The sequence below is a fragment of the Selaginella moellendorffii genome, unplaced genomic scaffold, assembly GCF_000143415.4.
Source record: "Selaginella moellendorffii unplaced genomic scaffold, v1.0 SELMOscaffold_47, whole genome shotgun sequence".
Classification (NCBI taxonomy): domain Eukaryota; kingdom Viridiplantae; phylum Streptophyta; class Lycopodiopsida; order Selaginellales; family Selaginellaceae; genus Selaginella; species Selaginella moellendorffii.
In genome coordinates, this window is record NW_003314308.1 from 1,288,642 (window position 1) to 1,313,633 (window position 24,992).

Here is a 24,992-nt window from a genome sequence, read left to right on the forward strand (position 1 = left end):
GTGTGAAAAGTAAATAGGGCCTAGACCGTAATCAATGGCATGTAGAGGTTGAGCCTAGCCCTGAGGAATACGAGAATACGTAAAAAAGTGAATAAACACAAAAAATACGGGAGAGTGGAAGAAGTAAATGTGAAAAAAAAAGAAAGAGTTACGTTAATTTGGATGAATAGACCAGCCTAGCTATCACCACAGTAAAACTGCTTGGACTAAGTCATGCCACAGGTGTACGGCCACGGGCCGTGGGAGAGGCCGGCGGTCAGGGATAACGGAGGAACATTCGCGGCCGTTGGATGCCGCGGGTGGACGGCGGAGATCCGGGTCCCGCGTGACGGAATGTTCTGTCACGTGACAGGAGCGGCGCCGCCGCGGCGCCGCCAGGATGGGCGCGGTGTCAGCGGGATGTGACACCGCCGTCACTGCTCTGCCGAGGAGACGAGATTTTGGTAATCGAGGGGGAGAAAAAGAAAGAAACCATCGATTCGATCTGGAAAAGAAATGCTTTTGTTGATTCGTTAAGCCGGAAATCTCCTCCAAAACAATTGGGTTTTGGGATATGGCGGAGGAGATCAAAGGACAAAGAGGAGAGAGAGAGAGAGAGAGGGAGGGACTACTAGTCTTTGGCAAGAACGGGCAGTCTAGCAGCGCAGAGGTCGGCCAGAGCGCACAGCGCGAGCAGAGCGACGAGACAGTGAGTGGCACACAGATTTTTGGAGCACAGAGTGAGAGAGAAAGAGAGAGAGAGAGAGTGAGTGAGAAAGCTTGAGAGGAAGAAGAAGAGATTTTCTCCTTCTGGATCATCCATCACGAAAAAGAGTGTGATGGTGGTGGTGGTGGCGATTCCTTGATTTCGCTCCAGTGGGCATTCATGGCATAGCTAGCTCGTCGCCATCCAGCATTGGCGGAGATTGGATTTTTGGATCGGGGCTGGCGGGGCGGAGAGAGCGCCGCGCGGTGGCGGTGGGATTGGAATTCTGTGCCCGTTCCGTTCTACGATCTCTTTCTTCCACCTCCGCCTTGAAACCAAGAGCTCTCTCTAGCCGAGAAAGGAATGTGGGTCTCTTGCTCTTCTTCTTCCTCTCACGTTTGCGCTTGAGAGCTTTGGCTGCACGATAGGATGGCAGCGGCGGCAGCGGCAGCACTGGAGAGCGCCAGTCCAGCGCCAGTTGATAGATGGATAGATGATAGATCATGAGCTAGGATAGATTCACGCAACATCCGCACGCCATCGCCGAGAGTTCTTCCTTTCTTGCTCCTTTCCTGGAATGTGGGATCTGGGAAGAGCGAGAAGAGCTCGTGTAGAGTAGATCGCAAGAACAGGACGGCGATATGGCGAGTAGTACCAGCAGCGATTGAAAGCTCTCGCGGTGGGCTTGCGATAAAAGATGGGATCGATGCACCACTTTGTGTTATCTTTGCTCTTCTTGGCTGCTCTTCTTGGCAGCGCTTCCGGCCTCTCAGACGATGGTCAGTATCGATCGATCGATCTCCTTTCTTCTTCTGTCTTTCTTCGCTAGTCTATGAACTGAAGTTCTTTTTCTTTTCATGGGTTTTCTTCGCCATGGATCGATCTTGTCACTCACAGGGGTGGTGCTGCTCGAGATCAAGAAATCGCTCAACAATGCCGACAACGTTCTCTACGATTGGGAAGGAGCAATTGATCGCGACCCGTGTTTCTGGAGGGGTGTCAGCTGCGATAATGTCACGCTTGCAGTGATTGGCTTGTAAGTTCACGGGAGGATCATAACGCACGCATTATCATCATCATCGTCTTCGCAAGGCTCCATCTCCGCTCTCTCTTTTCTCCTCTCCTCTTTTCTCCTCTCTTTTCCATCTTGTCTCATGCTGGATCTTCCATCTTTAACTTACACAAGTTGCGATTTGTTTTTGCGGCCAGGAATCTGACTCAATTGGGACTTTCCGGAGAGATCTCGCCAGCTTTTGGAAGGCTCAAAAGTCTCCAGTATTTGTAAGTGGTGTTGCGTTGCCGTGAGAGAGAGAGAGAGAGAGAGAGAGAGAGAGAGAGTATGTGTGTTCTTCCTTTAATTTTTTTTCCCTCCGTATCGTTGTGGGGACCAAGAAGACAAAGTTTATAACTCCTGCGTGTTTTGTGTGTAGGGACTTGCGAGAGAACAGCTTGTCTGGACAGATTCCAGACGAGATTGGGCAGTGCGTCAACTTGAAAACCATGTAAGTTCCTTGCTTTTTTCGCGTCTCTCTTTCTTGTAGTACTTCAATGTTTGGAACTATTCCAGAGATCTTTCGTTCAATGCATTCCACGGAGATATTCCATTCTCGATCTCGCAACTCAAGCAGCTCGAAAATCTGTACGTTATACCCGCGCTTCGTTCGAAGAGCTAATGAATCTCTCGCTACTTCAAACTGTGCAGTATACTGAAGAACAATCAACTTACGGGGCCGATCCCTTCGACGCTGTCCCAGCTCCCGAACCTTAAGACTCTGTTCGTTTGAATACTCTCCCTCTCTCTCTCTTCTCGTTTGCTTTTCTGATCTTCAAATCTTTACCAGGGACTTGGCACAGAACAAGCTGACAGGAGAAATACCAACTTTGCTCTACTGGAGTGAAGTTTTGCAGTACTTGTGAGTTGCTTCGAGTGATCTTGCTTCGTATGAAACTAAGACACGAGCTTTTGGCAGAGGTTTGAGGGATAATCTCTTGACTGGGAACTTGTCCCCCGATATGTGCCGGCTTACGGGGCTGTGGTATTTGTAAGTTTCCTGGAACACCTTTTCTATCTCACAAACTCGTTATATCACCGTTTCTTCTCCTTGATTGCTTACAGTGATATTCGGAGCAACAACATCACAGGTCCCATTCCAGAAAATATTGGAAACTGCACAAGCTACGAGATCCTGTGAGTATTTCTTTGTCGTGTGTTCACTTTCTTATTGATTTCTTTCCGTACTAAATTGCCGCAGAGACCTCTCGTATAACCAGCTGACTGGCGAGATTCCTTTCAACATCGGCTTTCTGCAAGTGGCAACCTTGTAAGCTAGCCTACTTGATCTCTTAGAATATCCATGCCGTTGTTTTACTTTGTGAAAGGTCTCTGCAAGGAAACAAGCTTGTTGGCAAAATTCCAGACGTGATCGGTCTTATGCAGGCTCTGGCAGTTCTGTAAGTGATTTTATCTGCGATGTGTTTTTGTTCTCACTCGCTTTTGACAGGGATTTAAGTAACAACTTCCTTGAAGGATCGATTCCTTCGATACTTGGCAATCTTACTTTCACCGGCAAGCTGTAAGCCATGGCGTAGAATCTCGTTTCTATGAGAGATTGATTTCTTGTTGCTGTAGATATCTCCATGGAAACATGCTTACTGGAGTCATTCCTCCGGAGCTTGGAAATATGACGAAGCTCAGCTACTTGTGAGTATTTTTTAGTTGTTTTCTAAGTTTTTTTCTCCTGACAGAAGACTTAACTAGCCATTACTTCTTTCAGGCAACTCAACGATAACAATCTAACAGGACAGATTCCTCCCGAGCTGGGAAGCTTAAGCGAGTTGTTTGAGCTGTGAGCTTGCAGTGATGTAAAAAATATCGAAATCTAGCTAATTTGGTTTCTCGACATTGCAGGGATCTTTCCAACAACAAGTTCTCTGGACCATTTCCAAAAAATGTGAGCTACTGCTCGTCCTTAAACTACATGTAAGTTTCCTTGAATCTTTTCCGTCGTCACTATTGATACTTTTGCGCACAGTAACGTTCACGGAAACATGCTAAACGGCACCGTGCCTCCAGAGCTTCAGGATCTGGGAAGCTTGACTTATTTGTAAGTTTCCGTAACTCTTTTTTCTCGATCGATCGTTTCTCACGCGAAGCGTTTAGAAACTTGTCATCTAATTCGTTTTCGGGAAGGATTCCTGAAGAACTAGGACACATTGTCAACTTAGATACAATGTAAGACCAGAAGTTTTTCCGGTACAACTTGACAATCTCTTGATTTGTACCAGGGATCTCTCAGAAAACATTTTAACCGGGCACATTCCCAGATCAATAGGCAACCTTGAACATCTCCTCACGCTGTAAGTATGCTAGCTTCACGAACTGAGGTGAACTGACAATAATTTGTGTGTGTGTTTTTCTCAGTGTTCTAAAACACAACAAGCTCACTGGAGGAATTCCGTCTGAATTTGGTAGCTTGAAAAGCATCTATGCAATGTATTGTCTCTTGCAATTCACGACGCTCTTTGCCAGCTTTGATTCACGGGAACTTACTTGCAGGGATTTGTCGGAGAACAATCTGTCGGGGAGCATACCGCCAGAGTTAGGACAGCTACAAACACTGAATGCACTGTAAGAGCTTTTCATCCTTTTGCTTCTTTATGGACTGTTCTTGTTTCAGACTTCTGGAAAAGAATTCCCTGTCAGGATCGATACCACCGCAGCTTGGAAACTGTTTCAGCCTCAGCACCTTGTAAGCTTTTCTTTCGTTTCTTTGTGAGATACTCACACTATCTTGTCAGGAACTTGTCATACAACAATCTCTCAGGAGAGATACCAGCGAGTAGCATCTTCAATAGATTTTCATTCGAAAGGCATGTTGTGTTTGATAGTTTTAGCTTCCTTCTAACTTTCAGACTTGCAGCTATGTAGGAAATCTACAGCTCTGTGGTGGATCCACGAAACCAATGTGCAACGTCTACAGGAAGAGGTCATCTGGTATATAAAATCTCTGTTTTTTTTCCACCTCGCCTTCTACTCATCCATATTTTTTTTTCATCTTCGAGTAGAAACGATGGGAGCATCAGCGATTCTTGGCATTTCGATCGGCTCAATGTGTCTGCTACTGGTCTTCATCTTCCTGGGCATTCGCTGGAACCAGCCCAAAGGATTCGTCAAAGCCTCGAAGAACTCATCCCAGAGTAAGCAAAGCATCGCGAAGAAAAAAAAGCAAGAAAAAAAACTGACACGCTACTTGAAAACCAGGCCCTCCCAGCCTCGTCGTTCTACACATGGACATGTCTTGCCACACTTACGACGATATCATGCGCATCACAGACAACCTCCACGAGAGATTTCTCGTCGGCCGCGGTGCCTCCAGCTCCGTCTACAAATGCACGCTCAAGAACGGCAAGAAAGTTGCGATCAAGCGGCTCTACAATCACTATCCACAGAACGTCCACGAGTTTGAGACGGAGCTCGCGACTCTAGGCCACATCAAGCACCGAAACTTGGTAAGCTTGTATGGATACTCGCTATCCTCGGCCGGGAACCTCCTCTTCTACGACTTCATGGACAATGGAAGCCTCTGGGACATCCTCCACGGTATAGCTTCTCTTCTTCTTTGCAAAGCTCTAAATCTTGTGGAAACTTTCCAGGACCAGTGAGAAAGGTGACGCTCGACTGGGACGCGCGGTTGATCATCGCGCTGGGCGCTGCGCAGGGGCTGGAGTACCTCCACCACAACTGCAGCCCCCGGATCATCCACCGGGACGTGAAGTCCTCCAACATTCTCCTGGACGAGAGGTTCGAGGTCCATCTCTCCGACTTTGGCATCGCCAAGAGCATTTGCTCCGCGAGCACGCACACGTCCACGTACGTGATGGGGACGATCGGCTACATTGATCCGGAGTACGCCAGGACGTCGCGGCTCAACGAGAAATCCGACGTCTACAGCTTCGGGATCGTGCTCCTGGAGCTCATCACGCGGCAAAAGGCCGTGGACGACGAGAAGAACTTACACCAATGGGTAAAGCTTCATGGACGATGGATCTCCTCTCACAAAACTTGGGTGATCGATCTCGCAGGTGTTGTCTCACGTCAACAACAAGAGCGTGATGGAGATCGTGGATCAAGAGGTGAAAGATACGTGCACGGACCCAAACGCGATCCAGAAGCTCATCCGCTTGGCGCTGCTGTGCGCACAGAAGTTCCCGGCGCAAAGACCCACCATGCACGACGTTGTCAATGTGATCTTGACGCTGCTTCCTCCTCCCACCGTCAAGAAATCCTCGGCCGGAGCTGCCAATGCCGCTGCCAATGCCGCTGTGGATTCCTCTGCGAATGCCGGTGGAGCAAACCGGAGGTATGTGGACGACTACGTGGATAGCAAGCACAGGGACAATCTCTCGGCCAGCAGCACCACCTCGGGCGGCCACCTCTTTGTCAAGTTTGGCGAAGTTATCTCCCAAGGGTGAAAAATTTTCCCACTTCTTGTATCATATAACTAAAATACCTACTCTGTTTTTAGGGTTCATCTTTTAGGGTTCTTCACAAGAAACTCTCCCTCTTTCTTTCAATTAGATTTTAGTTCAACATTTGCAGTGATCTAGAGATCACAAAATCAAAGAGCCAAAAACTGGGGATGGAGGAAACAATAGACTGATTGCATCGCTTACAGCTCCAGCTTGAGCTCCTCGTTCTCCTTGGTGAGGAAATGGATGACATAGGGCAGAACCCTAATGACGCCCACCCAGATGCCGAACTGCGTCAGATGGCTGCGGAGCTGCCGGTGCGCCTCCGCCTTGTCGGGCAGCTGAATCTGTCCCAGAAACATCCTGCCACGAGCGCGCGTTGCTGCCGCCCAACCAAGAACCCTAACACCAAAACTCTAGAGAACCCTAAAAACGCTTAAAGGCCAAGTACTTAAAAAGGGAAAACCCTAATAAAAAGGATGGAATTGTGCTGCTATTGGGATTAGACACTTAGTTGTTTTCCTTGCAGATGTCACTTAGAGGGAAGAACCTACCCGAATTGCCAATAGGACTCAGCCAACAATCCATAGCCATGCCAGTAGTGTCGCCTCCAACGTTGTGGTCACAATTTGAGCAAGAGATGACAGTCTTTGTGGGATCCCTGGATGATACGCAGATATTCGACGAGAGTGCTACTGTTCATCCTCTTCCAGTGACAAAGTAGGAATCAGAGGTGCCACGTTTGGAGAGCATGGCAGCGGAGTTACGAATTCCACTTCTTTATGTAGCTGGTGGAAGTGGTCCATCATACTCATACACGGACCATGTAATCTTCGACTCAAGACTTCCTGAACCAGCTGGGAACCGGAAGAAGCTCTCTCGTCGTGTTTTTGGAGTTGAGTGGGCCATGGGAGTGGAAAATTTCGGGATGAGACTTGCGACTAGCTCTGGAGGACAATCAACAGGGCTCAAAGCTTATCAAAGACATTCAACAACTGTTTGGTGACATGGTCATGGACGAAACACGTATCGGCTTTATCTCGAACTATTCACAGACTATTTTCTTCCGGAGGATTGATGCAACCAGCAAGACATTGCAGTATTCACCTGTGATTCGTATGGATGGTGGTGCACCACTCGGAGCCTTTCTGTTTGTTCTTGTGGCAGCTCACAAGGACAGTGCCACCACAAAGCTCCATATGCAGCGGGAATTGGTGCCGTCGACTCCGGTTCGAGGTTCCTCGTTGAAGCTACCGAGGTGCAGCCACTATCAACGCTATGACATGTCAATAGTGGTTGCAGAAGAGAGGTTTCATGAGCTCTCTGCTCCAACCATAAATGAGCTTGGTTTGGCAGGTATGCATTCAGAGTAGAGTCGAGTGATAGTTTTGATTTGTGTTCATTGTGTTGCAGGTATGGGGAAATATGGAAACGTTTTAGATCTTGTTTTGAAGACATTCGATCTACGGGAGGAAGAAGCTATTAAAGCTTTCGTGCAAGAGGAAAGGGCATCCACGAGATCTATCCTCCGATGTTGGCCGTCTTCCTCACTGTAACGTTGTCTACTTGGCTCTGTCGGACGAGGGCTCAAGAAGGCTAGGTGATGTGGTCACAACAAGTTCTATGTCTTTGGAAGTAAGACACGGGCTACTTGAGATTCAAGTTCTACATGGGGATCTACAATGTTCCCATGTTTTAATTTCGGATGGCAAGCCAAAGTTTCTGGACTTCGATCGTGCAATTTCCAATCCTTCACATGAAATGATAGAAGAGCGCACAGTTGGAGGAGCTTCTAGTGGAAGTTAGTTAAAAAATGAAGCTAGTTAAAGACTAGTGACTGTCAATCTATGTAAATCGTTTGTGAAGGTGACTATCATGACTTTATCATTTGCCTTTAGAAAACCTGGGGAAGGTTTAGTATTAAGATTCTTACATATACACTAATATAAACAGTATTTACCATCTATGAGTAAATGTTGAGGGTTGAATTTGATTCATAAGCGTTCATCCTCACCATGAATTAAGCTGAGCTCTAGATGTGTGAGCAGCTCTAGGGTTTTCTCAATATTCTAGAGATATGATGGATAGATTAACAATTGTATTTAAACTTTGGCCTTTCCTTTTCAGTTCCTTGCTTGATGCTCATAACACAATCCCTGAAGAGCATTATCCACACCCACAACTCTTAAGCAAAGAATCAGAGCAATTTCAGTAGGAACTGGATAATATTTCTAGCCACCAGAACTTAATCTAGAGCCTTACCATGAAGGCACTTGCATTCGTGAGCATTATATATACTTTGTTACATAATGGACAAACTCTATGTGAGAGATTGCCATGCAAGTAAAGCTATAGTAATTTTAAAAAATAAAGGAATATACTATAATACAATGTATTTTTAATATTCTTAATCAATTAATCAAGTAACATCTAAAAGGAAATAGTACCAGATTTAGGTTTAGGTTATTATATATATCTTCATTAGGAAAACTTTATTAGAAAATGAATATAAATATTAAAATCTAATATTTGTTAGTCATAAAAATAAGCAATGTGGTGTTAATTAACTTTTTATCAAGAAGGTTAGTAAGTGAAATTTAAGCTCAAATTGAGTAAATTATAGAAATATATATTTAAAATTGTGTTTATCAAGATGAGTTTTGATAGCATTAACATCTATTAAAAATTAAATTTTTTACCAAAATTTACCAAATATCTTATTGATATAAAATGGTATTTATAAATATTTAAGTTTAAGTAGTTTTATTCTCATTTTAAAAATATATTATATATAATAAAGATAATTATTATATATATTATTGTGAAAGTATTTATATTATTATCACATTTAGTATTTATCACAAAGAGCAAAGGTCCTCAGCATACATATTATATACCTATATTATATTATAGTTTAAATAGTAAAATAACACAAATTTGTAAATTCTTTGAATTTTTTAAAATAATTTAAAAAAAAAATAGTATATTCAACATGTTTCTATAGTTTCTTATACTATATATATATATATATATATATATATATATATATATATATATATATATATATATATAACACTTCACACACCTATAAGTATTGAACTATTAAAAACCATGCAATATCTTTTATTAAAACTATTAAATGGTACGATTTTAGTGTTGCTCTAAACACACATTTATTTATAGTATTATTATTATTATATAATTTAATGAAATGGGATCCAAAATGATCTACTCCTGATGAATAACTCTTTTAGTACACTACTAAAATAAATGATTTAAAATGATTTATTTTAAAAGAAGGGATTCAGAAGATTAGCATGAGTCTGAATCCCTCTGTGGATGTGGATCATCAAGCTTAAGTTTTTGTTTTCCTATTTTAATTTTGAAAGATTAGATGCACTCTTGGTGTGTGGGTCACCCATTCTCTCCGTGATCCCAATTTCAGGGAGCATGTATCCTAATATAGCGCTGACTTCTACTTTATCTCTCTAGATGAACGTGGTCGAAATCGGCTGAAGGTTCACTGCATCTGGACGGTCGAAACAAGCCGAGAAAAATCCAGTTGAGGTGAACACTATGACAACATAGAAAAAACACAGAAGGCCACTGGAAGAGAAGCTTCCTTTGTTTTTAACACGTTAGATAGATTTGGGCCAGCTCAAAGCACGATAAGCATGTAAAGAAAAAATAAAAATCGTTCTCAAACCAAACCATGACACGGTACGTCCAGCGCAATTTCGTACGTGTACGACACGGAGTGGCCCTTGGACGCATCCAAGAGCCACTCCAAGACATGCATGAGCATCGTTTAGTTTAAGTACTTCGCATATCCGGGCCAAGTTATGCACATATGCTTTGGCTAAACTAACTAATCACCCAAGTTTAGCAAGTTCTCTTTGACGCCCATGAAACATTGCTTTCTTTATATAGTGACGCGGCTACTCGACCGAGCAGGGCCTTGATCCCAAAACACGTGTCGGTCACTAGAAACTGGCTGCATGTACGGTACTCCGTCTGTGGTGGTGGTGAGCCGGTCCGTGACCAGTAGTGGACCTAAGCAAGTCTCTCGTGATTTAGATAAAGCCGGTCAGCTAGCCGGTGTGCTCATCTTGGCCATTGGGGGTGTTTTAATCGTTGATTAGCGGCTGGGATTGGGTGGAGCGTCTATGCTTTGGCTGCACGTCATCGGGTAATAACCAACAGTAACAATGTGACCACGCTGCACTGTTGCAGCCGTTGGATGGGTCGCTCATCGACGGCCGCGTGCTGGAAGCTTGGATAGGAGAGGGGGGTCGCTCTCTCTATATTTCGCTGCGGGCTGGCATTTCTAGATCCGTGGCTAGGGCTTTGGATCGCTGCGAGGGAGCTGAAACGTCGCGCAAGGTTTCTTTCTCGCTGTGGCAGCCTTTCCGCGGCGATCGGATGTGTTTTTGATGCACTTCTTGGTGCTAGGGCGGCAGCGATCGCCAATGCGATTCTTTTGATCGATCGAGCATGCCCGCGATAATGCGAGCTGACGGCCTGCCATTGTTTCTTCTTTTTAGAGTCTGGGAGACATAGTGGGATCGCGGCAGGCAGCGCTCGAAATTTCAATCGGGGGCCATGACCTCGTCGCAAGAGTTCTTGGAGGAGGAGGCGGTGGCGGTGGAGGGAAATATCCAGGAGGAGCTGCGCCACCGGTCTCACGGTAGCGGCGGGGGAGAGGAAGCTTTTTCACTGCATCGGGCCACAAAGGCCGAGGTGTGCCAGGAGATTGTCAAGCGGCTCCAGGCGCAGAATCACGAGGCTTTGGAGGATCCCGGATTTCTGGAAGAGCTACAGGCACATTTCAATCGCTTGCCGACGAGGTGAGATCTGTCTTGGAATGCTGGACTGTGGTGACACCGGCTTGGAACCGGGATGAATTGGTGGTGATCCAGGTATGCGTTGGATGTCAACACGGAGAGGGCTGAGGACGTGCTCATGCACAAGCGATTGCTGCAGCTCGCGGAGAATCCCGACATCAGGCCCGTCTTTCACGTCCGGATCGTCCAAGTAAGTGCGTGCCTTTCGTTTCGAGCAGATTCGAATGCGCTCGCTCCCATTCTCCGATACTTATGCTGCGAAAACAATACCTGACCATACTAGGTCCAGCAGCGCTTGGACGAATCAGTACCAGGAGACCAGTGCATGCCCGTGCCTGAAACTCAGCTGTAAGTCTCAGGCTCAGCTACCTATTGCTTCCAAGTCTTAACTAACGATGATGTTGTCTTGTTTCAATCTTTTTTTCTTCCTTCCGTAGTGTACATCCACCTCCTGCATTTGGTTCTTCTCCTAACCTCGAAGCTTTAGTCCTCGATCTGAATAAGCCTTCATCTGATGAAGATCGAGAGAGTCATGCGGATAATTCCCCAAGGTACGATTACGCTTTACATATATCCATCCATCCGCAAAGCAACGGATGTTTCTTGTGCTCAGCCGTGGACTCGCTCAGATCTTTATGCACGAAGTGACGATATCAACTATAGATAAACCCAAGCTTTTAAGCCAGGTAATAGTTTTTGTCCAACCGCCAGTTCAGTAGTCAAGTTTATCTTTCATTCTCTATTGGCAGCTATCGGCTTGGCTTGCCGACGTTGGATTGAATATCCAAGAAGCGCACGCTTTCTCCACTAGAGATGGGTTTTCTCTCGATGTCTTCGTAGTGGACGGCTGGTCATGTGAGGTATGTATCCTTGCGTAGTTGATTTTTATCCAGTGAGATTGCCTATCAGGATACGGATGGCCTACAGTTGGCAATGGAGCGAGCATTGGCTGGCATTGAGGTACTCACTCGTCTCAATTTTCTAGATACTAAGACATTTTCGCTGTTGCAGAAAGAGGCGTGGACCAAGCCGAAATCTCCCACCAAAAGTCTTTCAAATGGCCGCAGGCACGGTCATGTAAAGATTCCTTTTGATGGCAAGGATGATTGGGAGATCGATAGTGAGCAGTTGAAACTGCTGCATAAGGTGGCTTCTGGCTCCTTCGGTGATCTGTAAGATTTTTTCTTGTCGTTTTGTTTTCTTTCCTTGCACTTCAACTTTTTTTTCTTTTTTCAGTTTCCGAGGAGTGTACTGCGGGCAAGATGTTGCAATTAAAGTGTTGAAACCCGAGCGTTTGAACGAAGATTTACAAAAGGAATTTGCTCAAGAAGTCTTCATCATGCGGTAACCGCTATAGCATTTCGTAACATTGTAAATTGATCCTTATTCTTCCAGGAAAGTGCGCCACAAAAACGTTGTGCAGTTTATAGGAGCATGCACTAAGCCGCCGAACTTATCTATAGTCACTGGTCTGCAAGCTGTCTCTGTCGAGATTATCGATTTGACTTTGTCCTTGCAGAGTACATGTCCGGTGGAAGTGTTTACGATTATTTGCACAAGCATCGATCCGTTTTAAAACTACCGATGGCACTCAGAGTGGCTATTGACGTGTCAAAAGGAATGGATTATCTGCACCAGAACAACATAGTTCACCGGGATTTGAAAGCGGCAAACTTGTTAATGGACGAGAACGAGGTAGAGTGTAGACTTAGCTAACCTAGATGTTCATATTGTTGACGTGGCTGTCACGTAGGTTGTCAAAGTAGCTGATTTTGGAGTTGCAAGAGTGAAGGACCACACTGGTGTGATGACTGCTGAAACGGGAACTTATCGTTGGATGGCACCAGAGGTAATTGTCAGCCATGATCTGCATGCATTATAACGGAAGGCCGCATTTGCAGGTTATCGAGCATAAGCCATATGACCACAAGGCTGACATCTTTAGTTTTGGCGTAGTTTTATGGGAGCTTTTGACGGGCAAGGTACATGATTTGTCATATCAATTCTTTCTTAATACGAAGGCCTTTTGTTGCAGCTGCCTTACGACTATCTCACACCGTTACAAGCGGCTGTTGCAGTCGTTCAGAAGGTAATATTGACAGAACTTCTGCTACTTGACAGAACGCTTAAAATTCCAGGGGCTTCGACCTGTTATTCCGAAAAACACTCATCCCAAGCTTGCTGAATTGATGGAGAAATGCTGGCAATCAAACGCTGCAGAGAGGCCGGAGTTTTCAATAATTACTCTAGTTTTGCAAGACGTGTATAAAGAGGTAATTTCCTTCTTGAGTCGCGTAGTGCTCACGGAGTATTCCCAGATTGGAGAGGAAGAAAGCGAGAAGAAGAAAAAGTCTGGAATCTTTTCAGCTTTCCGGCGGAACCTGTGACCATTCATTGACATGTACATGGTGATCCAATTTTGCTACTGAGGAGAGGAATTGGCCCCTGCGGATTAGCTTACATGGTTGGCTGACCAATAAGCCAGAGGTACAGGCTCACTGCTGGCGATACTTTTTGGCGCAGTGTTTACTCACAGGTTATAGAACTCCAAAGAAGAATGAGTGGCTGGTTCCAAGACTGTTCGTAGAGGTTGGAAGCACGTAGGATGGTTTCGTGGCTCGTCACGGTAGACAACAGTGTAGTTATTTCAACGTTAACTCCAGGGACTGAGTTCCAGGAAAGCTGGAAGTCTCTAGTCTGGTTCCAAGGTCCCTGGAGCTTGCAATTGGCGGCCCGAGAAGAACCAGAGGTTGGACAGCACGATGTAGGATGTGGCATCACTCACGTCCATCTCCAAGAGGCGTCCGGCCAGCGACGCCCCCTTCTGGAGATTACTGTGACTTCCACAGGCGCCCAGCAAGCACTTCCACTCCAAGGCGTCCGGTTCGAGTGGCATGCTCCAGGCCAGCTCGTAAGCACTGTCCGAGAACCCGGCTCGGCCCAAGAGCGTGATCACACAGCAGTAGTGGTGCTTGATTGGGCGCATCCCAAAGTCAGCTCTCATGGACTGGACGCAGCACCTTCCAGCGTACAAATCTCCGGAATGGCAGAAAGCCAGCATGGCCGAGGCAAAGCAAGCATCGTCGACAGTGTGGATGAGCTTCATCGAGTGGAAGAGATCCAAGGCCTCGGCTGGCTGTCCGTTTCGAGCGTAGCCAGCGAGCATGGAGCTCCAGGAGATCAGATCTGGCGAGAGAGTTCTGTCCAGGATTAGTCTGGCCGCAGTGGTGTTCCCCGCTGCGACGTGCATGGCTAGCAGCGAAGTCCACGAGAGAACGTCCCGGTGTGGCATGAGGTTGAAGAGCTTGATGGCGTCCTCCGCGAGACCGGACTGGCAGTAGGCCGAGAGCATGGCATTCCAGGCAACCAGGTTCCGCTGCGGCACCGAATCGAAGACAAACTTGGCCTGCTCGATCTGTCCAGTCTGAGCGAAAGCCGCCACCATTGTCGTCGCGGAGACGAGGTTTATCTCCGGGATGCTCGAGAAGAGATCCACAGCCTCGTGGACGTGATCGTTCTGCGAGTAGGCCGCGAGCATGGCGTTGAGGGAGACGAGGTTGATCCTTGGGAGCCTTCCAAACAGCGCTCTGGCCTCAGCGACTCTCCGGCTTCGAGCATACGCCGCCAGCATCGCGTTGCAGGAGACCATATCCTTTTGCGGCATCGCAGCAAAGAAATCGATGGCTTCTTCCAGGAATCCGTTCTGGGCGTATCCAGCGAGCATGGCGTTGCAGCACACGACGTCCACCTCTTCCAGGGACGCAATCAGGCGTCGAGCTTCGGTGATATGCCCGGTCCGGGCATAGGCAGTGAGCATGGCGGTGGTGGAGATCAAGTTCCTCTCGGGCATGGCCTTGAACAACCGCCGGCACTCGTCGAGAGATCCGTCCTGTGCACACGCCGAGAGGAGCGCATTCCACGACACAATATTCTGGCAAGGCATTCGAGCAAAGAGCTCCCTGGCCGCCTCCAAGTCGCCGTTGTGGGACGAAGCCGATAGGATGGCGTTCCAGGAAGCCATGTCCCACTCGGGCATCTCCCCAAAGAAACGTCTCGACTCCTGGAGATCGCCGTTCTTCCCGAAGGCCGAGAGCATCGAGTTCCACACCACCTGACTGCGCAGCGGGATCTCGTCGAACACCACCTTGGCTTCCAGCAGCTGCCCGTTCTGGGCATACGCCGCCAGCATCGTCGTCCAGGAAACCAAGTCCTTGGCCGGCATTCGATCAAACAGGAGCTTGGTTTCGGGCAACTTCCTGTTCACCGAGTACGCAAAGATCATGGAGTTCCAGCTGAAACTATCCCTGTGAATCCCCATGGAGTCAAACACCTGCCGTGCTTTCTTCACCAGCCCGGAGCTCCCATACATCTGGATCAATCTGTTCGACACGAGAACCGCCTCGTCCTCCATCTCAAACCCAAAACTGGTGCAGTGATCCATGGCTGCGAACTCTTGGCTCTTGTCTAGAGGAAGACGTACGAGTTGTAGTCGTAGTCTCTCTTCAGGTTCATGAGCGTGCTCACGCCTTCGTGGTGGCAGACGTGAGTGTAGAACTGCTTCTTGTTCCGCGGTGGCGGCAGCGGCGTGAAGGGCCATTGGTGCTCGTTCTTGTACCTCGTCTTGATGCCACCCAGCGGCCGCTTGAACTCGTCAAAGTGCTCGTCTTTGTCGAAGGTGGTGGCGAACTGGTTGTACTTGGTGCTTTTGCGCTTGCCTCTCACGGTTGGCCTTCTCTGCAAATGCTTGCCAGGAACGATGGAGTAGAACTGCACAGAGAAACGATCAAAGCTTGCAATCAAAGACAAGCTAGAGTGTTACCCGCTGAGGAACTTTGCCCTCGTATTCCCTGAAAGGAGGAACCCATTCGGGCTGGTGCGTGTAGCGAGCCGGCTTCTTCGTCGAGCGCCAGTCCTCCTGGAGCGAGGCGTCGAGGTACCAGTCCTCGAAAATGGATGGCCTGTGTCGCGTCGACCTCCACTTATCGTCGCCCTTGCTCTCGTCGACGTGCTTTACAGCGTGCTTGCTCGACCTCCATGGATCGGATCGGTTATCAGGCGGGCCTGGAACTTTCTTCACGCAAGGCCGGAATGGCTTCTCGCTGCGCGAGCCACTTCCAGGATCAATGTAGCGGTGGCAAGGCCTCCACTGTGATAGAACACACACAGTGAGTGAGTGAGAACTTGCAAATAAACATAGAGCAAATGGTTTCGTTACCCCGTCTGGATTTCGATCGATCAGCCGCTGGTCCAGCGTCGATTCTCCAGCGCCAGGGACAGCAGTCCTTGCGGATCGATGTGGTGCCTCATAGCCCACGTCTGGATTGATGTATCTTAAGTTTGGACGAAACTGCGAAGAACAAAGGAACGCTTACCTTCTGGAGCAGTGCCTAGGAGAGATTTCGGATCTTACCGGAGGCTCCTGCGATGGGAACCTCTCGTAATATCCCGAGACGGTAGGGGCCGAGGCACATCGCTCCCGGTGGTAGCGACGGAAATCTCTTCCCATAGTCTTTGCGCTGCATTCCAAGAACTATCAAATCGATGCTCCTAGCTCGATCTGGATCGATAGAAATCGCCATACCTGGATGAAGGAGGAGCTTGGGATCGCAATGGAGCACTGCGACCTAGCTCAAGGCTATCTAGAGACGCGACCACTGAGATTTCCCACTCAAAAGATCTAAACTTCACGCCAACGGCTGGGATTCCCCATCGCCTGTCCCCTTCCGCGGCGGAATGGCTAGGGCATATGGGTTATAAGGCGGCAGTGGAGAAAAATAGGTCCCATTTGATTCTTTGTTCCAGGGTTGGGGTTGGAGAGCGCCGCGCCCAAATGTCTACGCCATCAAGGAAGCGCTTGATGCGAGACTTCAAGCGCCTCCAACACGATCCTCCCGCGGGAATCAGCGGCGCGCCGCAGGACAACAACATCATGCTCTGGAACGCGGTGATCTTCGGGTAGGAATGTAGCCGCTCGACACTAGGGTATCGATCTAACTCTTGGTTTCGTGTTGCAGGCCGGATGACACTCCCTGGGATGGAGGTGAGGTTTTAGAGCTTTTGGATTTTTCCGTGTGTTTTGCTTGCTAAGCTTGAGCTTTTGGTGGCACTGTACAGGGACGTTTAAGCTGACATTGCAATTCACAGAGGACTATCCCAACAAACCTCCCACCGTGAGGTTTGTTTCCAAGATGTTCCATCCCAATAGTGAGTCCCTTTCTTCTTTCTTTAATTTTCTTTTTTTCTTACTCATCTTTTTGCAGTTTATGCTGATGGAAGTATTTGCCTCGACATACTGCAAAATCAATGGAGTCCGATCTACGATGTTGCGGCAATTCTTACGTCCATACAGGTTTGGTTTTTTTTCTCGCCTTTGTTGGAATAGACTTTCTTACACTTATCCATCGCAGTCACTGCTTTGTGATCCTAACCCAAACTCGCCGGCAAACTCCGAAGCAGCACGGATGTATAGCGAGAACCGTCGAGAGTACAACCGGAGAGTCCGCGACATTGTGGAGCAGAGCTGGACGGCGGAATAGCCTGGATTTGTGGGGTAAGGCAGCATTTATGAGTGATCTTTTGCAATATATTTGTTGCATTGGCTAGCTCAAATGGGATCGCAGCACTTGCTTGAGTATGTATATGTATATACTACGTAGCGTGGAATGAATGTGGAGGAAGTTTTATTGCAAACTCTCACGAGTCTTTGCGTTGAGTCTTTGTGTGTCTGTCTTCTGTGTATGCCTCTTTGCTTAGCAATAACTCTTTGGATGTCATACAAAGTCTTGTTTTCCAGGTCTGAGAAACACGTATGGCTGGCCGTCACAGGTAATCTGTGTATCCTTTAGTACTCAAGATTGATGGTGGCTTTATTCAGTGAAATGTGTGCTGCTCCAGACACGCATAAAGAATGAAAAAGCAATCCGGAAAAAACTTTGGCTTGTCTATAAGCCAGCTACGAAGGGTACACTCTGTGGCACCCATGAGTTGCCATTGATGAATGACTTCACCGTGAACTTACCAGCCACCTTCTTGTCTGTGATTCCAGTCGACCATTGAACGCGTTTGCTTCTGTCAGAACCAGGGCCAGTGTTTTGATACTCACCGTAGAACAGAGTGCTGAGAGCGAAGTCTCCGTTCCACTCCAGCCATCCACGGGGTTCAATTATATCGCTGATGAACGACTTCATGAAGACTGTCCGTGAGTAGAGCTTCCACGGCCGTCCAAGGTATGATGGATGTTGTGCAATCTCGTTCCTTAGCTCAGGAGTTGCATCTATCTTGCAGCTGATGAAAGACAGGCCCGTGGTCTGCCTCTTATCGACGCGCCCTTGTGCTGTGAAGGTGACTTGCTGGCCTGGATTGCCAACTCTGGCCAAGACGGTGCAGTTCTGGATGACAGCAGCTCCGTTACCAAAAACAAAGTCGACGGTACCCATGATGAGGCAGTCTCTGTAGAACTGGCGGAGCGTGTGCGCGTAGAGCGTGTCCTGGAAGGCCTCGAGAGAGCACCGGTAGAAGACGACTTGGTCTGCACTTACTCGAAGTGCTACGGCTTGGTGGTTGTCAGGTCCAGCGGTGTTTCTGATGGTAAGATCTCTTGCAAAGAATCCTTTTCCACTGACAACTGAAAACATACCAGGTTAGGCATGCTGGAGGCAAAGATATCAGACTTACTAACGGTTGCCGAGTTGAAAGTGGTGACACCCGACTGCTGGACGTTCTTGTTTCCTGTGATGATGGTTCGGCCGATACCGTCTCCAACCAGCATAATGTTTAAGGCCTTTTTCGGTATGATAACACTTTCTGAGTAAACTCCCGCTCTTACGTATATGACGAATGTTTTGCTGCTTTTGAGGGGTGCAGCATCTATGGCGTCTTGAATCTTCTTGAAGTCCCCATTTCCATTTTTCGCAACGACGACGTTCGGGGTGAAATAATTTTTCTGCTGCAGCAATCGTCTCTGAGCAGCTGAGACCCACTCGGGGATGGAATCATCGCCATCGAGAACCTGGGGAGTTTCTTCGAGCAGCCGGCGGACAGGGATGGAGTGAGGCAGGGAAGGAAGCTGTGAAAAGAAGATGCTGGCCACAGCGAGAGCATTGCTCAGGATCTTGTGGGCGTAGCCTCCCTCGACATGGAGCTTGTCGCTGACAGTGCCGCTGATACCTTCGAAGCCGTCGATGCAGGTATCGTGGAAAGTTAGCGCAGAGCTGAGTGATGTCAAGAGATCGTCCACTGACGATGCTTTGCTGAGCAGGGACTTGATATCGATGGAGGCGATGGTGAGGTTGAGCTGGTCCAGAGCACCGTCGAGGTTGTCCACGCAATCAACGAGCGCGGCTTTGGTGGTGGCGTTGACTTCGCTGTTGAGGTACTCTTCCACCTTGTTCATCAAGCTCTGGATCTGCTGCTGAGCCACACGAACTGCCGACGCTGCCAGATCGTTTGGAGTGGCATTGTCCGGCGTCGAGGACGAGAGCGACGAGACACACTCCTGGGGGAAGTCCGTCTGCTGGCACGTAGCTTGGAGGAGCTTGACGCCGCCTTTGCTGCTGCCGCCTTTACCACTCCCGCTGTTCTTGTGGATCCCCACGGCGAGGCAGACCACCACCAGCACCAGGACAATGCTGGACAGGCCGATGACGAAGTACCTCTTCCTCACTCGCTTCACGTTGTGCCTGGTTTGATCGTATGGATCCATCGCCATCATCTTGGATCCTCGACAACGCTAGTGACGAGCTTCTTCTCAAGTTGCTCCCTCCATATATTTGTTTCTCGGGACATCGCTGGCTACGTGCGAACGTTGTCTCCACGTTGACAGGTTTTTAAAGTTTTTCCACTACGCGTTACTTCACGTTTGTGGTATTGACTCCCAAGGATTAAAAATCGTTCCCATGGTTGGAGGCATCAACTTAAGGCAGTGTTGTCACAAAGATTTAAGAAACAAAACGAATGTTTGTTGGATTCCCAGTGACGCGCGTAGTAAATCCATCGTTGTGGCGTCAAATTTAAGAAAGTGAAAGGGTACGAGTAAAGAATACAAGTAAAAGCGCTGGCTCATCTTCCGAAAGTTTTCTCTAAGTACAAGGAGTATTATGAATCTACCTAGCTTTAGGAGGTCGCAAGAACAATGACAAGAATCACAAGGCCCACAGTGAAGACGAGTGCCTGAGCCAAGATCACATTCATCCCAAGAGACCCAAGAGAAAAACCAGCATTTTCTTACTGCGATTGCACAGGCTGCGAATCCGGGGCGCTCCCGAAGATCTCGCTGGAATCGAGGGAAGAAGAAGACGAAGGTACCGTAGTACCAGAAGAGCGGCACGATGAAACCCAGCAAGAAGCTGCAAGATCACAGTTCCAGGAGGATCAAAATCGATGAATCAATCAATGATAAGAGAGACAAAAAAAACAAAGAGAAAATTTGCAAGAGCTTGCCTGCACCATCCAACACCGCATCCACAGCAGGGCAGCGGCTCATCCCAATCGCCATCGCCCCGCCCGCGAAGAAGGTGGTACGAGTCTGTCATCTTCGAGCCCTAAATCTCGATCCCAGCGCACTCTCACGAGGATCTCTAAAAGAGCAAGCTGGAAGTTTGGAATCAATGGAAGTTTTCGCATTATCTCAGCACCAAAACAGAGAGGAGAAAGTTAAAAGAGCCACTCAAACAGCAGGGAAAGCACTCACTTGCTCAGCTCTCGGGTCACCTCCCGCGAGAGGCTGAGTTGCAACGCATTGTTCCATGCAAACAAGGTCCGAGTCACTGGAAGTTTGCGGCGGAGCTCCTGCAAGTACGTAATACGTGTGCTGGTTATCTCTCTCCGGACAACATGGAAAACAAAGAGGATCAAACCTTGAAAGTGTTGTCTGATAGCTTTGAATAGGATTCCTGTGAACAAAAGAACGTGTAAATGGCGGCCTGGAGAAGTAGCAAATCATACCTCTAGCGATAACAAGTACTCGGACTCTTTGCTACGGATTATATTCACCACGGCTGTTGCCACGTCCAGAGGATTCTACGAAGGAGCAAGCAATGAACTGAATAGATTTGTCGATGGAAGGTTGAGAAACAAACCTGGAGTACGGTTGAATCCGAGCCTTCGTAGTTGGTGTCGAGTTGAACGTTTCCCTCTTCGAAATAGTGTGCATTCACGTGAACTTTGCCTGTCAGATCCACAGACTGGAGCTCTTGGTTCACTTGAATCTTCCAGGTCGATCGCCAAGAGCCACTCCTGCAGAGTGCTGATACAGTGAGGAGAGCGTAGCGATTGTCGGGCAACTTACGAAAAGTTCTGATGGCTGATCTTAGACGCAGAAATTAGAGCTGTGAGTTCAAAAGGAGCATCGTCTTCTTCAGCAGTGCTCCCAGCGGTGCAAAACACGGCGCAAGAGCCTCTTGGAAACGCCTCTTCCACGTACTTGAGAAGCTCGGAATCTATGGCAGACCTGAAAAAAATAAGAGCTTAGAATCCAGTCACAGAAAGGAAAAATAAAAAAAACACAACGAAAGTGTTGGAGTACCTGTACTCTTCAACAAATCCAGAGGGAAGCTCCTCGTCCGTAGCTGGACGAACTTTCGTGCAAATCTAGAAACATGAATGACACGAGTTTATGTTTCTAGTGAGCGAGTGAGAAAAGAAAAGAGAAGGAAAAGAGAAGGAAAGAGAAGGCTTGCCTGTTTGATGTGATCCACAGTTGCTACCTGCGCGGTTCTAAGATCGAGGTAGTGCGTAGAATCGAGAGCGCCACAGTTGCTAACAAGCACCTGTCAGCAAGCACAGCGCTCCTGCAAATCAGGAATTCGTCACTGGAATTTAACAGCGAGCTCGAGAGATTTTACCTGGCCACTCCCATCCGGCAGCTCCAGGCAGATCATTTGCTCCATGTTGTAAATGGGGAATGCTTCGCTAGCCGCTTGCTGGTAGAGCTTGTCGCTCATCAAAATCTTCTGGACATCTGCGCGGCCAAGCAATAAAAAATCTTTGCTTTGCAATCGATCAATCGCTGCATTACCTTTGGCGACCTGCTGGATCTGTCCTGGAGGCGATCGTAGCAGGAACCACTTCGCAATGCCGGCCTTGTGATCGTCCGTGGCCCCGTCCATGGCGCTCTACACAAACATAAACCCTAGCTAAAGACCTAGACAAGGTATCTTCGCTTAGCACATGGAATTAGCCGATAAGCACCGGAAATGTCCACGTCAGGATGGCCGAGTTGGTCTAAGGCGCTAGTTTCAGGTACTAGTCCGTAAGGGCATGGGTTCGAATCCCATTCCTGACATCTGTATAAATTTTAAAGCATATTTTTAACATTATTTATTAAATAGAACACCATAATTAGGTTCCTCAAACTTATGGTAATTTAATTTATAAATTTTTAAAAATTATAAAAATTAATCTAGGGAACTTTCCTTGTAAGTTGTAAATAGATAATAAAAAATTTTATAAAGCCTTTAGCAAAGGCAACATCACCACAATCTAAAAGTTCTTTTGGTTGTTACAATATATAAAAGTTCACCACCTTTAGTTAGCTTTTATGATTTCACTCCTAGTTAGCTCTAGATAGATAGTTAATTTGTAAGTAGGTTTTCCAACAAAATTTATATTCATGCTTAAGGCTTGAGAACTTAAGGTTTTCTTATTATTATCATAAGATTTAGTTTTGTTCTTTCTCCTTTCTTCTTCACAGCTCTCTACCCTTTCAAATGTGTTAACCCTAAGGTTTGACCCCATAGTCCTAAAAGTAGTTTTGAGAGATTTTCACCACACCTGAGTTGTGGCACACTAAGTGCATGCTTATAAAGATGATGTGATCAGGCATCCCAATCTCTAGGATGTTTCTATAGTAGGTTTCCACTGCCTCAATTATATTACATGCCTAGTGGAAGTATAAATAACCACCACTACAATCCATGACACCAAGTTTTGCACTAGCATTCTTTTGAACCAAACTCAAATTTTCAAGAGGAGTCCATTGCAAGTGAAGCCCACCACCATTTTTATTTAGGTAATGGCATTGTGCTCCTTAATTGCCTTGAAGAGGTTTATTGCTTCCAGTAGCAAGCCTTCAACTTTATTTTAGTATATAGTCTTATAAACAACCCAATAAAACTGAAAGTTTTTATCATTCAAAGCCCAAAATCATTTCAAATTACAGAATTCAAAGCTTATATCAGCCATGCACATTCAAAGTTGGGAAATCTCAATGAAATTGTTGACAAGATCATAACATATAGCAAGTTTATTGTTATGGCTTTGTTAACTGATATCTTTAAAAGAGAGTGGTATTAGCACACTTTGTATATTCATAAGAATTATAACTATTTATAATGGTTGGTACTTCTGATTTGTGCATTAATTTTCATATTATATATAAAATCATTGTTATAGTAGAAATAAATTAGATAGAAAACTTTTATACATGTATAATAATGAATTTTAAACATTCAAACTCATGCCACAAAAGGACAATTAGAGTCAATTGCAATTTTTCGCCCATTTGAATTGGTGGTGTTTGATTTTATAGGACCTTTTCCACAATTAACTATTGGTAGTGAATATGTTATTATTGCTTCTAACTATTTGATTCTTTGAGTGGAAGTTAGTGCTCTTGCTAGTGCCTTTGCAACTGCTATTGGATACTTCCTCCTCAATTAAGTGGTGTTTTAGCATTCTTATCCAGAGTGGATTCTTTCAGATAATAGTCCTACATTTATGGCTAAGGCATTTCATGTTTTGACGTCTTGGTTGGGGATATGCCACAACTTTCACAAGTGTTTATCATCCACAATCAGATCGTTTGGTGGAACAGCTCATTCAAACATTCAAAGGAATGATCACAAAGTATGTAAACTTTTAGCATTTGGATTTGGATGGTTATTTGCCATATCTTCGGTATACATATGTTATAGAGGTGCAAAATTCTGTTGATGTTTCACCATATAAATTCTTATATGATCATGATCCAATATTACCAATAGAGTTGGGTTTACTTTCAAAATTACCACAAACTGCCGATACTAAGTCATAGGATCAATATTTGACAAGCATTCTTCCACTTGTCTGAGCAAAATTTGCCGAACATTTAAGCCGCCTACAAATGGGACAACAATAACATTACAACTCCCATCATCGTCCACCTGCAAAGTACAAAATAAATGACACGGTGTTAGTCCGTTTTCCCTATCTTACTATACATGGTTTATCTAAAGGGCTTCTTGCTCAATAGAAAGGATTGTATTGGGTGTTGTGGCAAGTTGGACCACAAATTTATGAAATTCGGCATAATGTCCAACAAGCCAATCTTCCAAAAATTGTGCATGTGCAACAGTTAAAACACTTTATATAAAGGAATTAAAAACAATTGATACCACCTATAGATCTGCCAATGCCTCCTTTTAACGTTCTTCCAGATCTCGGCCCATCTACAAGAAAATTTTAATGATCTTCTATTATTCCAAGAAGAGGGGATGATATAAGGTCCAATTGTACAACTATAATGCCATATACTAATATTAGTGTAGTAAGATTTTGGTAGTTGTCAAATTAGTTTCAATATAAACCACTTGCTCTTGTATATAAGCGAGGGTTTTTAGGTTAATTTATATGTATATTTTCTGTATTCCCTTTCCATATTCATAATGATATTTATAAATTGTTAGTAAAATTGTATATGAACCAAATAATTTAATTAAGTTTGAGCATTATAAAAATTTATAAAATAGTTTAATTATTTAATCCATCTATTATTTTACTACTCAGACTAAAATATGAAAAACTCAAAAGTATCAAGTAAATATTTCTAATTCTTTCCGAAAGTTGTTAATAATTTCTCAAAACTTTGAATGTGATGGATCTCCTTTGAATTCTGTACTGATATGATCCTAAGATTTAAAATTTAATGTAGGAGTTGCTTCATCAGTCATCATCAACACAACAACAAGAACCCAGAAAGTTTTGTATTTATCTATCTCCAATGCCAAAGCTAGTAACTT

General features: G+C 46.0%; 9 protein-coding genes and 1 non-coding gene across 16 annotated transcripts; 4 read left to right on the forward strand and 6 right to left on the reverse strand.

Annotated features, from left to right (window-relative positions):
* Positions 1 to 752: 752 nt before the first annotated feature.
* Positions 753 to 6,214, forward strand: LOC9647190 (LRR receptor-like serine/threonine-protein kinase ERL1). Its single transcript, XM_024686145.1, has 27 exons — positions 753 to 1,464; positions 1,583 to 1,721; positions 1,895 to 1,966; positions 2,116 to 2,187; positions 2,253 to 2,324; positions 2,388 to 2,459; positions 2,527 to 2,598; positions 2,656 to 2,727; positions 2,802 to 2,873; positions 2,938 to 3,006; positions 3,065 to 3,136; positions 3,187 to 3,258; positions 3,315 to 3,386; positions 3,460 to 3,531; positions 3,594 to 3,665; positions 3,718 to 3,789; positions 3,846 to 3,917; positions 3,971 to 4,042; positions 4,107 to 4,178; positions 4,242 to 4,313; positions 4,363 to 4,434; positions 4,484 to 4,555; positions 4,606 to 4,679; positions 4,751 to 4,882; positions 4,947 to 5,285; positions 5,339 to 5,709; positions 5,768 to 6,214. The coding sequence occupies exons 1-27, from the start codon at positions 1,383 to 1,385 to the stop codon at positions 6,155 to 6,157; spliced, it is 2,964 nt and encodes a 987-aa protein (XP_024541913.1). The 5' UTR covers positions 753 to 1,382; the 3' UTR covers positions 6,158 to 6,214.
* Positions 6,215 to 6,229: 15 nt separating this feature from the next.
* LOC112350260 (mitochondrial import receptor subunit TOM6 homolog) lies at positions 6,230 to 6,579 on the reverse strand. The gene has a single exon (XM_024686146.1). The coding sequence runs from the start codon at positions 6,514 to 6,516 to the stop codon at positions 6,355 to 6,357; it is 162 nt and encodes a 53-aa protein (XP_024541914.1). The 5' UTR covers positions 6,517 to 6,579; the 3' UTR covers positions 6,230 to 6,354.
* Positions 6,580 to 10,381: 3,802 nt separating this feature from the next.
* LOC9658296 (serine/threonine-protein kinase STY46) lies at positions 10,382 to 13,453 on the forward strand. 3 transcript variants are annotated; one of them, XM_002981054.2, is made up of 16 exons: positions 10,385 to 11,001; positions 11,074 to 11,188; positions 11,282 to 11,346; positions 11,436 to 11,549; positions 11,612 to 11,684; positions 11,748 to 11,858; positions 11,908 to 11,958; positions 12,010 to 12,170; positions 12,235 to 12,342; positions 12,394 to 12,467; positions 12,518 to 12,693; positions 12,752 to 12,847; positions 12,900 to 12,980; positions 13,034 to 13,087; positions 13,137 to 13,271; positions 13,317 to 13,453. In XM_002981054.2, exons 1-16 carry the CDS (start codon positions 10,757 to 10,759, stop codon positions 13,383 to 13,385), a joined length of 1,728 nt encoding a protein of 575 aa, XP_002981100.1. In that variant the 5' UTR covers positions 10,385 to 10,756; the 3' UTR covers positions 13,386 to 13,453. The 3 variants fall into 3 exon arrangements, with proteins under 3 accessions (XP_024541993.1, XP_024541992.1, XP_002981100.1); XM_024686225.1 differs by having other exon boundaries at positions 10,382 to 11,001; positions 11,291 to 11,346; positions 11,908 to 12,170; XM_024686224.1 differs by having other exon boundaries at positions 10,383 to 11,001; positions 11,908 to 12,170.
* A 237-nt stretch (positions 13,454 to 13,690) lies between these two features.
* LOC112350262 (pentatricopeptide repeat-containing protein At4g02750-like) lies at positions 13,691 to 15,595 on the reverse strand. The gene is made up of 2 exons (XM_024686151.1): positions 15,263 to 15,595; positions 13,691 to 15,166 (listed from the first exon to the last, which is right to left on the reverse strand). The coding sequence occupies exons 1-2, from the start codon at positions 15,593 to 15,595 to the stop codon at positions 13,691 to 13,693; spliced, it is 1,809 nt and encodes a 602-aa protein (XP_024541919.1).
* A 191-nt stretch (positions 15,596 to 15,786) lies between these two features.
* Positions 15,787 to 16,634, reverse strand: LOC9658297. The gene is made up of 4 exons (XM_024686228.1): positions 16,580 to 16,634; positions 16,409 to 16,514; positions 16,214 to 16,345; positions 15,787 to 16,144 (listed from the first exon to the last, which is right to left on the reverse strand). The coding sequence occupies exons 2-4, from the start codon at positions 16,502 to 16,504 to the stop codon at positions 15,806 to 15,808; spliced, it is 567 nt and encodes a 188-aa protein (XP_024541996.1). The 5' UTR covers positions 16,505 to 16,514; positions 16,580 to 16,634; the 3' UTR covers positions 15,787 to 15,805.
* A 130-nt stretch (positions 16,635 to 16,764) lies between these two features.
* LOC9647191 (ubiquitin-conjugating enzyme E2 2) lies at positions 16,765 to 17,960 on the forward strand. 4 transcript variants are annotated; one of them, XM_024686235.1, is made up of 7 exons: positions 16,765 to 16,953; positions 17,013 to 17,038; positions 17,113 to 17,202; positions 17,259 to 17,347; positions 17,406 to 17,548; positions 17,792 to 17,823; positions 17,873 to 17,960. In XM_024686235.1, the coding sequence occupies exons 1-5, from the start codon at positions 16,829 to 16,831 to the stop codon at positions 17,532 to 17,534; spliced, it is 459 nt and encodes a 152-aa protein (XP_024542003.1). In that variant the 5' UTR covers positions 16,765 to 16,828; the 3' UTR covers positions 17,535 to 17,548; positions 17,792 to 17,823; positions 17,873 to 17,960. The 4 variants fall into 4 exon arrangements, with proteins under 4 accessions (XP_024542003.1, XP_024542002.1, XP_024542001.1 ...); XM_024686234.1 differs by lacking the exon at positions 17,873 to 17,960 and having other exon boundaries at positions 17,792 to 17,847; XM_024686233.1 differs by lacking the exons at positions 17,792 to 17,823; positions 17,873 to 17,960 and adding an exon at positions 17,602 to 17,689 and having other exon boundaries at positions 16,766 to 16,953.
* On the reverse strand, positions 17,839 to 19,721 carry LOC112350289 (pectinesterase-like). Its single transcript, XM_024686226.1, has 2 exons — positions 18,673 to 19,721; positions 17,839 to 18,622 (listed from the first exon to the last, which is right to left on the reverse strand). Exons 1-2 carry the CDS (start codon positions 19,706 to 19,708, stop codon positions 17,940 to 17,942), a joined length of 1,719 nt encoding a protein of 572 aa, XP_024541994.1. The 5' UTR covers positions 19,709 to 19,721; the 3' UTR covers positions 17,839 to 17,939.
* Positions 19,722 to 19,910: 189 nt separating this feature from the next.
* Positions 19,911 to 20,555, reverse strand: LOC112350290 (60S ribosomal protein L18a-like protein). Of its 2 annotated transcripts, XM_024686231.1 has the most exons (3): positions 20,437 to 20,555; positions 20,225 to 20,342; positions 20,037 to 20,166 (listed from the first exon to the last, which is right to left on the reverse strand). In XM_024686231.1, exons 1-3 carry the CDS (start codon positions 20,526 to 20,528, stop codon positions 20,110 to 20,112), a joined length of 267 nt encoding a protein of 88 aa, XP_024541999.1. In that variant the 5' UTR covers positions 20,529 to 20,555; the 3' UTR covers positions 20,037 to 20,109. The 2 variants fall into 2 exon arrangements, with proteins under 2 accessions (XP_024541998.1, XP_024541999.1); XM_024686230.1 differs by having other exon boundaries at positions 19,911 to 20,342.
* A 38-nt stretch (positions 20,556 to 20,593) lies between these two features.
* LOC9658298 (F-actin-capping protein subunit alpha) lies at positions 20,594 to 22,132 on the reverse strand. The gene is made up of 9 exons (XM_024686227.1): positions 22,013 to 22,132; positions 21,840 to 21,955; positions 21,675 to 21,764; positions 21,521 to 21,585; positions 21,284 to 21,445; positions 21,075 to 21,231; positions 20,941 to 21,015; positions 20,853 to 20,888; positions 20,594 to 20,784 (listed from the first exon to the last, which is right to left on the reverse strand). The coding sequence occupies exons 1-9, from the start codon at positions 22,101 to 22,103 to the stop codon at positions 20,683 to 20,685; spliced, it is 894 nt and encodes a 297-aa protein (XP_024541995.1). The 5' UTR covers positions 22,104 to 22,132; the 3' UTR covers positions 20,594 to 20,682.
* A 66-nt stretch (positions 22,133 to 22,198) lies between these two features.
* TRNAL-CAG lies at positions 22,199 to 22,279 on the forward strand. The gene has a single exon. It is a non-coding gene; the product is annotated as a tRNA-Leu (tRNA).
* The last annotated feature ends 2,713 nt before the right edge of the window (positions 22,280 to 24,992 follow it).

What these genes read in the sequence shown, in the direction of transcription:
- LOC112350289 (XM_024686226.1), bottom strand. Translation starts at nt 19,708, where the DNA reads ATGATGGCGATGGATCCATACGATCAAACCAGGCACAACGTGAAGCGA. An exon ending in TTTCAACTCGGCAACCGTTA is followed by an intron (nt 18,623 to 18,672) that starts GTAAGTCTGATA and finishes GTATGTTTTCAG; the next exon opens with TTGTCAGTGGAAAAGGATTC.
- LOC9658297 (XM_024686228.1), bottom strand. Translation starts at nt 16,504, where the DNA reads ATGGGAAGAGATTTCCGTCGCTACCACCGGGAGCGATGTGCCTCGGCC. An exon ending in TCCCATCGCAGGAGCCTCCG is followed by an intron (nt 16,346 to 16,408) that starts GTAAGATCCGAA and finishes TGTTCTTCGCAG; the next exon opens with TTTCGTCCAAACTTAAGATA. An exon ending in TCGATCGAAATCCAGACGGG is followed by an intron (nt 16,145 to 16,213) that starts GTAACGAAACCA and finishes GTTCTATCACAG; the next exon opens with TGGAGGCCTTGCCACCGCTA.
- LOC9647191 (XM_024686235.1), top strand. Translation starts at nt 16,829, where the DNA reads ATGTCTACGCCATCAAGGAAGCGCTTGATGCGAGACTTCAAGCGCCTC. An exon ending in TGACACTCCCTGGGATGGAG is followed by an intron (nt 17,039 to 17,112) that starts GTGAGGTTTTAG and finishes GGCACTGTACAG; the next exon opens with GGACGTTTAAGCTGACATTG. An exon ending in CAAGATGTTCCATCCCAATA is followed by an intron (nt 17,203 to 17,258) that starts GTGAGTCCCTTT and finishes ATCTTTTTGCAG; the next exon opens with TTTATGCTGATGGAAGTATT.
- LOC9647190 (XM_024686145.1), top strand. Translation starts at nt 1,383, where the DNA reads ATGGGATCGATGCACCACTTTGTGTTATCTTTGCTCTTCTTGGCTGCT. An exon ending in CTCCCGAACCTTAAGACTCT is followed by an intron (nt 2,460 to 2,526) that starts GTTCGTTTGAAT and finishes AATCTTTACCAG; the next exon opens with GGACTTGGCACAGAACAAGC. An exon ending in CTTACTTTCACCGGCAAGCT is followed by an intron (nt 3,259 to 3,314) that starts GTAAGCCATGGC and finishes TTGTTGCTGTAG; the next exon opens with ATATCTCCATGGAAACATGC.
- LOC9658296 (XM_024686224.1), top strand. Translation starts at nt 10,757, where the DNA reads ATGACCTCGTCGCAAGAGTTCTTGGAGGAGGAGGCGGTGGCGGTGGAG. An exon ending in TGGACGGCTGGTCATGTGAG is followed by an intron (nt 11,859 to 11,907) that starts GTATGTATCCTT and finishes ATTGCCTATCAG; the next exon opens with GATACGGATGGCCTACAGTT. An exon ending in CAAGAAGTCTTCATCATGCG is followed by an intron (nt 12,343 to 12,393) that starts GTAACCGCTATA and finishes TTATTCTTCCAG; the next exon opens with GAAAGTGCGCCACAAAAACG.
- LOC112350260 (XM_024686146.1), bottom strand. Translation starts at nt 6,516, where the DNA reads ATGTTTCTGGGACAGATTCAGCTGCCCGACAAGGCGGAGGCGCACCGG.
- LOC9658298 (XM_024686227.1), bottom strand. Translation starts at nt 22,103, where the DNA reads ATGGACGGGGCCACGGACGATCACAAGGCCGGCATTGCGAAGTGGTTC. An exon ending in GATCCAGCAGGTCGCCAAAG is followed by an intron (nt 21,956 to 22,012) that starts GTAATGCAGCGA and finishes TTGGCCGCGCAG; the next exon opens with ATGTCCAGAAGATTTTGATG. An exon ending in ATCAGCCATCAGAACTTTTC is followed by an intron (nt 21,232 to 21,283) that starts GTAAGTTGCCCG and finishes AGCACTCTGCAG; the next exon opens with GAGTGGCTCTTGGCGATCGA.
- LOC112350290 (XM_024686230.1), bottom strand. Translation starts at nt 20,528, where the DNA reads ATGACAGACTCGTACCACCTTCTTCGCGGGCGGGGCGATGGCGATTGG. An exon ending in TGCGGTGTTGGATGGTGCAG is followed by an intron (nt 20,343 to 20,436) that starts GCAAGCTCTTGC and finishes GTGATCTTGCAG; the next exon opens with CTTCTTGCTGGGTTTCATCG.
- LOC112350262 (XM_024686151.1), bottom strand. Translation starts at nt 15,595, where the DNA reads ATGGCCCTTCACGCCGCTGCCGCCACCGCGGAACAAGAAGCAGTTCTA. An exon ending in CCATGATCTTTGCGTACTCG is followed by an intron (nt 15,167 to 15,262) that starts GTGAACAGGAAG and finishes GCGTATGCCCAG; the next exon opens with AACGGGCAGCTGCTGGAAGC.